At 45.9% G+C, this 8,112-nt stretch overlaps 1 protein-coding gene across 1 annotated transcript; it reads left to right on the plus strand.

Annotated features, from left to right (window-relative positions):
* The first annotated feature begins 5,413 nt into the window (after positions 1-5,413).
* LOC131329512 (uncharacterized mitochondrial protein AtMg00810-like) lies at positions 5,414-6,846 on the plus strand. The gene has a single exon (XM_058362665.1). The coding sequence runs from the start codon at positions 5,414-5,416 to the stop codon at positions 6,566-6,568; it is 1,155 nt and encodes a 384-aa protein (XP_058218648.1). The 3' UTR covers positions 6,569-6,846.
* The last annotated feature ends 1,266 nt before the right edge of the window (positions 6,847-8,112 follow it).

Below are 8,112 nucleotides of genomic sequence, written 5' to 3' on the forward strand. Positions count from 1 at the left end.
GCAATAGACTACTTCACCAAATGGGTCGAGGCCGAATGCTACAAGACACTAACAACGGTTCAGGTTGCTCAGTTCATTCGAAAGAACATCATCTATCGGTACGGAGCCCCTCAGGCGTTTGTGTCGGATAACGGAAGTCACTTCAAAGAAAGGATTCTGGAGCTCTTTGAGGTATTCGGTATCGAGATCCATCATTTGACGACCTATCGCCCACAAACAAATGGAGCGGTCGAGGCTGCGAACAAGAATGTCGAGATGATCATCAAGAAAACTGCCGAGTCTGCAAGGGATTGGCATGAACAGTTGCCTTTTGCCCTCTGGGGGTATCGAACGTCTATCCGCACTTCAACTGGTGCAACTCCTTTCTCCTTGGTCTAAGGGATGGAGGCAGTGCTTCCTATCGAGCTTGAGGTCTCGTCGCTGAGAATCATGGTCGAGAGTGGTCTCGAGGAATCTGAATGGTTAAGCGGGAGGTTTGTCAAGCTAATGTTGTTTGATGAAAGAAGGCTTTGGGCCTTGTATCATGTTCAGGGATATCAGCGGCGAATTGCTCGCGCATTCAACAAAAAGGTGAAGTCCAGGGGTCTAGTCGAAGGAGATATGGTCACAAAGGAAATTCGCACCCCAGTGTTTGATCCCCGCGGGAAGTTCAGGCCGAAGCGATCCGGGCCTTACATCATCAAGACCATCCTATCTGGGGGTGCTGCTAAGCTCATCGACCTCGACGGTAACGAATTCAACACCCTGGTCAACTTGGATCAACTCAAACGTTACTATCCCTGAGGGATGCTCGTTGGGTCGAAAACCACAAGGGTGGGCGATTCCAAGCAAAAGTTAGAGCAGCCTGCTAGACCGAAAACCTAAGGAGGCGGTGCTAGGCAAAAATAAATAGGCAAAAGTCAAAAGCTCGCTAGGCCGAAAACCTGAAAAGGCGGTTCTAGGCAATAGTTAGAGCGTAAAAGGAGAGGTAAAATACACGAGTGAACCTTAGCCTAAACTATGTTCTGACCTGATTCATTGAAAAGGGATACGTAGGCAGTCTCACCTTGAGATTCGATCACATTCCATCAAAACTTTGATCCAAGGTTGACATTTTCGGGTCCATGTCGCAGTTTGAGAAGGTCGAGCGTAAGTCAAAGCCGCATTGAAGGAAATCAAAAAAAGGGGAAACCCATCGTCTCTCAACTTTATTGCAAATTACTACTTCTAATACATAAGCTGAGCATAAAAGCCTTAAAACAATTAAAGCATGAAAAACAGAACAAAATGCTTAAAGAAGCCTAACGGCTCACAGTTTATTCTAAGCATAGCAATGTGGCCCGGAGTCAGTTAATGTTTTCCCTTGCGTTCACATCCGCTCTCAGCCACGGGCTGTAGCGATTCCTTAGCCCTGTGTTAAAATCTGGCATCTCGGCCTGAAGGGCTCTAAAGCCCCAGTGCCTCTGGTAGCCGTTAAGTGTTTGGGCGTTGAAATTCGGGACACAAAAGTCCCCAATGCTAATGCGATGATTCTCCTGAGAGGCGCTCAGCTGTCGAAGGACACGGCCGGGAATGTAAAAGGTAAAGCTCGACAGTCTCGCAATCACCACCCTGTCGAATCCATCGGAATGAATAGCCATATCCAGGAGGTCCAGCCAGGGGCACCTCTAGGCAATCTCGTCAGGCTGCATTTGCTGCATGAACTCGTACCAGCCTTCTATATCCATGTCGGGGTACCGCATCTCCCTTTGATGGATCTGTGAATATATATTCTGTATCTAGAATATATATTCTGTATCTTCTTGTAATATGCTATTTTAGGACATGTATCGTAATCAAATCATAGCATAATCATAGGGTAATCATATCGTAATCATATCATAGCGTAATCATAGGGTAATCATATCATAATCAAATCTTGTAATCTTCCTTTCTTAGGCATAGCTTTACTCTATTTAAAGATGTACTCACCTCATTGTAATTCATTCAGAAATAATATCAGTATTTTCCATCTCTGTTTCTCTGTTTTCTATCATGGGATCAGAGCCGATTCCGAAACCCTAACCTGTTTTCCAATCAGTCTTCTATCCTTAAATCTCTTTCCCTCTGTCAGCTACTATCGTTCCATATCTCTCTGTTTTTCAGCAACTCAAATCACAAAAAATACCCACAGCAGCCGACACCCATCCCTCTCCAACCGCCGGTGACTTACCCACACTCCGACAACCTCCAGCAGCACTTACAGGCACTGCAGTAGCTCCGGCAACCTCTGTTACAACTCCGACGAACCAGTCTAAGGCAGATTGGTACTCTGGTATTCTGTTTTCTTTTTTGACTGCGTTTCTCTATTAGCATCATGTCTGGCGATAAAAATCAGGCTATTAGTGTTCGTTTGACCGGTAACAACTACTCCTATTGGGCTCATGTGATGAAAAATTTTGTTGTTGATAAAGAAATGTGGGGATACGTAGACGGTTCTACGCTATCTCCTTCTGATCCAAAAGACCCAGGGTATGCCACTGCCTTGGGAAAATGGAACACAGGGAATGCACAGATTTTGACTTGGTTTCACAACTCCGTAGAACCAAGTATTGGCATGAATTTTTCGAAATATAACACAGCAAAGAAAGTTTGGGATTATCTACAAGCTCTGTATCTTGAATCAAATTTTGCTAAATGATATGAGCTTGAAATGTCCATCCGAAATACCACCCAAAACAATAAATCGATTCAAGAATTTTATAACGAAATGACTACTTATTGGGATCAATTAGCTCTCATGGAACCTTCAGATTTGCAGCTACTTGATAGTTATGTCAGATTTCGTGAGGAACTACGACTTGTTCAGTTTCTCATGGCCCTTCGGCCTCAGTTTGAGCCTCTTCGTGGGGCTATCTTGCATCGGTCTCCATTGCCCTCAGTAGATGGTGCTGTTCATGAGCTTATCGCTGAGGAAACGCGGTTCAAAGTGGCTAATCTTGCACCTCCCTCACAGTCTGTCTTTGCTGCTCCATTTGCTCCATCTGGCCAATATCCGACACATCACTCGCCCACTCCAGCATCTCATCCTGTCCAATTTGTGGCCAAGCCAAGGCCTCAAATTCCTAAAGATGAGTGTAACTATTGCCATCAGAAGGGTCATTGGAAGCATCAATGCCCTAACCGTCCCAAGCCAAAGGGACGAAATGTTACTCAGTCAACTGGTCCTCATGCCCCGCATCAGTCTCGGGCGCCACAACAGCATTCTCGCCCTCCTGCAGCCTTGGCAGCACCGGCCTCCAGTAGTGCACCTCCAGAGTTTGATTATGAGCAATTTCAACAGTTTCAGGCTTACATGGAAGCCATTCGAGGGGGTTCCCCCCAAGCTTTTGCCATGACTACCACTCACTCAGGTTTGCGTGGTTCTCCCACCTCAGGTATCCAACCCACCACTTGGATCTTTGATTCTGGCTCTTCTCATCATATGACTCCTGATATGTCTCTTCTTAGTAATTGTGTGCCACCTGCTTTTCCTATTAGTATTGCCACAGCTAATGGTTCTCCCATGCATGTTGCTTCTATTGGCTCCATTCTATCTTCTACTGCACCTTCACTATCTATTCCTAATGTCTTTTATGTTCCTCAGTTGTCTTTGAGCCTACTTTCAATCAGCCAATTATCCGACTCTGGTTTTGATGTTGTTTTCTCTTCCTCTAGTTGTGTTGTGCAGGATCGAGATTCCAAGAAGCAGATTGGGGCAGGCCGTAGAGTTGGTGATCTCTATCTTTTGGAGCACTTGCATCTCCCAATAAAACCTTATTCCACTGCTGCGTCATCTTTTTGTTTAGATCATAAGTCATCTCCATTTTATCTTTGGCATTCTAGATTAGGACATCTGTCTAGTGAACGTCTAAAACTTTTAGTTAAGTCAGGTCATTTGGGTCATATTTCAGTCAGTAATATTTCAGAATGCAGTGGTTGTAAGTATGCAAAAATGTCAGCTTTACCTTTTAATAAAAGTACCTCTATTTCTACTTCGCCTTTTCAGCTTGTTCACACTGATTTATGGGGCCCTTCTCCGGTTGCTACTAAAGGTGGTTTTGTCTATTATGTCTCTTTTGTGGATGATTTTAGTCGGTATACTTGGGTTTACTTAATGACACACAAATCTGAGTTCTTTACGATTTATAAGAATTTCCATGCCATGGTTCAAAATCAGTTTTCTACATCGGTTAAAATTCTTCGGTCTGACTTGAGTGGGGAATATTCACTTTCAGAGTTTCATAAATTCCTAGATTCGCTTGGGACTATCCACCAATCGTCTTGCACTGACACTCCTGCCCAAAATGGTAGAGCTGAAAGAAAACATCGTCACCTTCTTAATACTGCTCGGTCTCTACTCCTATCTTCCTCCGTCCCGTCCTGTTACTGGGGAGAAGCTGTTCTCACTGCAGCCTATCTCCTGAATCGGATGCCCACCCCTCTTCTTTCTGGTAGCTCTCCTTATGAGCGGCTTTATGGTCAGGTTCCTAATTACTCTCTTCTTCGAGTGTTTGGTTCTACCTGTTTTGTTCTCCTCCCCAAGAAAGACCGCACTAAGCTCAGCACCCGCTGTGTCTTAGGTGTTTTTTTAGGGTATGGCATTAATCAAAAAGGGTATCGGTGTTATGATCCTGTGACCAAAAAGCTTTATGTTTCAAGGCACGTTGTCTTCTTAGAGCGTCTTCCCTATTTTACTCTTCCACCTCGCACTGCTCCAGTAGCCAAAGAAGACTTGATCCATATTGACCCATTTCCTATGGATCTGGATGTGCCTCCCGAAGAGTACACCTCCACTCTTCAGGTATCTGATATTTCTACAACCCCCTCAGCATCACCTCGTCGTGCTCCGATCACCCAGGTCTACACCCGTCGTCCAACTTCTACAGCTGCTCCCCAATCTGCCTCTGCGGATCCTGATCCGCCTGCCCGCCGGTATCCCGTTCGCGACAATCGTCAACCACCGGTAAAATATGGCTTTACTAATACTTGTTTCTCATCCTCTTATCAATCATTCCTTTCCCGCATTCACACTTATTTTGAGCCTAGGTCCTATAAAGAAGCTTGCAATGATCCCAATTGGATGGATGCCATGCAAGCTGAACTTACTGCTCTTGCTCACAATCAAACTTGGGAGTTGGTTTCACTTCCGGATGGTAAGAATCTAATCGGTTGCAAATGGGTCTACAAGGTTAAGACTCATTCTGATGGTTCTTTAGAACGGTATAAAGCCCACTTAGTTGCTAAAGGGTTTTCTCAGGAGTATGGGATTGATTATGAGGAAACTTTTGCCCCCGTTGCCAAAATGACCACTGTTCGCACCTTGATCTCAGTGGCCGCAGTGCACCAGTGGCCTCTTTCTCAGTTGGATGTAAAGAATGCTTTTCTCAATGGCAATCTCTCTGAAGAGGTTTAAATGCGGCCTCCTCCTGGCTTCTCTCATCCTTCCGGTATGGTTTGTCGCTTGCGTCGTGCTCTCTATGGCTTGAAACAGTCCCCTCGCGCTTGGTATTCACGCTTCCAGGATGTTGTTCTTCAGATTGGCTTCACGCCCAGCATGCATGACTCTGCTCTATTTCTCCGTCGCACCTCTCATGGCCTGGTACTTCTCTTACTTTATGTTGATGACATGATCATCACTGGTTCTGATTCTACTGCTATTGCTGAAGTCAAAAGTCATCTCTTCCGTGAGTTCGAAATGAAAGACTTGGGCCCGCTACGTTATTTCCTTGGTATTGAAGTTGCTTCCTCTCCTCAGGGGTATCTTTTGGGACAGTCCAAGTATGTTACTGATATTCTTCACCGTGCTCGTCTCACGGATACGAAGACTGTTGATACTCCCCTTGAACTCCATGCCAAGTTCTCTGCCTCTGATGGTGTCCCGCTTGAGGATCCTACGGAATATCGCGAATTGGTGGGCTGCTTAGTTTATCTTACTGTTACTCGGCCAGATATTTCTTATGCAGTTCACATTGTTAGTCAGTTTGTCTCTGCCCCCCGGACTACGCATTGGGCTGCCCTCTTACGTATTCTCCGTTATCTTCGTGGTACCCTTCATCAGTGCCTTCTGATTTCTTCTACATCAAGCTTAACCCTCCATGCTTATGCTGATGCTGACTGGGCAGGTGATGTCAATGACCGCAAATCTACCTCTGGCCTCTGTGTTTTTCTAGGCGATTCTCTTATCTCTTGGAAAAGCAAAAAGCAATCTGTTGTTGCTCGCTCCACCGCGGAAGCTGAATATCGTGCCATGGCCCATGCTACCTCTGAAATCGTCTGGCTTCGTTGGCTTATTTCCGATATGGGGGTCTCTGTTACTACTCCTACGCCTCTTTACTGCGACAATAAGAGTGCTATTCAACTTGCCCACAACTCGGTCTTCCATGAGCGCACGAAGCACATTGAGATTGATTGTCATTTTATACGTCAGCATCTTCAGTCTGGCACCATTGCTTTACCCTTCGTCTCCTCCACATTGCAGCTGGCTGATTTCTTCACGAAGACCCATACCGCTGCTCGTTTCCGCTTTCTCCTTGACAAACTCTCGATGCTCTCTGCCCTCGCACCTTGAGTTTGAGGGGGTGTGTGAATATATATTCTATATCTAGAATATATATTCTGTATCTTCTTGTAATATGCTATTTTAGGACATGTATCGTAATCAAATCATAGCATAATCATAGGGTAATCATATCGTAATCATATCATAGCGTAATCATATCGTAATCAAATCTTGTAATCTTCCTTTCTTAGGCATAGCTTTACTCTATTTAAAGATGTACTCACCTCATTGTAATTCATTAAGAAATAATATCAGTATTTTCCGTCTCTGTTTCTCTGTTTTCTATCAGGATCCTCTTCGGAAAGAGATTCCAACCCGCCACTGGTGGGTGCAGTAGACTCAATTTGTCCGACAACCACAACTGCATGAGCTAAAAGACAAGTAAGAAGTCAGATAAAGCCTGAGCGAAAAGACAAGTAAGGAGCTAGGGAGCAACCTAAGCCGAGCGTCGAGGTAAAACGAGAATGTGCGAAAAGCCAGAAAAAGGTGAGCTGAGTGAGGTTACCTGGGGTAAAAGCGGGCTCCTGCTGAAGACAGCCGACTGGCCCGTGTATACCAGATCCAAACCCAAGAGTGTCTCGGCTAGGACCAAAGGGACCACGTTCCTTCGTGCCCCCATCTGGGCAGCAACGCTCACAAGCAAGGGGCTGACCCGCCCGTGGGCAGGAATGAGCAGATAGGCGGCAAGCAGGCAGATTACTAAGGCAAAGCGACAGCGCGCCTGAGCTTCATCACTGTCCAAATCGCCGTCTGGACTGTACATCTCAATCAACCGCATGATGTTCATTTGGCCACCCTCAAGGATAGTGTTCGCCAAACCCTGGGAGATATTGAGCGAGCTAGTTAGCAGTTTGGGCATGCTCGCTTGGTAAGGTGGAACGACGAGTGTAGAGGACGAATAGGTTCGGAGGTATGCCTGGAATTCCTTAACGGTCGGGCACATCTCGTCATCGCCAAAGCGAAAGACATGGACGTCAGGGTCCCAGAATCTGAAGGCGGCCCACAGGAGCGCTGGGCAGAGCGGCACGTGTCGAAGAAAATGGAATGAAGCAAGACCGTGATATTGGAAATTGAACCAGTCAATGCTTAGAAATTGCGCCAACCAGGGCCTAAGTAAAGTTAGGAGGGGGTTATCCATGGAAAATGCTGGAATATACTGAAGAAAAGGGGAAGCAGTGTAGCCGTGAAGGCCACAATGCATATGTCTCAGTTTTATAGGCCTTGGCCATCCTTCCCATTACCAATGATTCATACAAACACCATGCTAGCCTCTAAAACACACTACAGCAAAGGACACTACCTTCTGGGAGCTCAGAAACCGTGTGCAAACCGTGTGAGGGTAAAAACAAAGTGGCCCCTGAAAAAGGACAGTTGGTCAGTCAAATGGATCTGTCTCTAAGAAACCTGGCGTACACCAGTTTATAACTGGCGTATGCGTGTCCCCCACTTACTGGCGTACGAGGCATACTTTCTGGCGTACGCCAGTAAGGTTCACCAGAAACCAGTTTGCAGCAGCTACTGCCTCCGCATGGTCGTTTTCAATTCCGGGGCTG

The sequence above is a fragment of the Rhododendron vialii genome, chromosome 1a (genome assembly GCF_030253575.1).
Source record: "Rhododendron vialii isolate Sample 1 chromosome 1a, ASM3025357v1".
Classification (NCBI taxonomy): domain Eukaryota; kingdom Viridiplantae; phylum Streptophyta; class Magnoliopsida; order Ericales; family Ericaceae; genus Rhododendron; species Rhododendron vialii.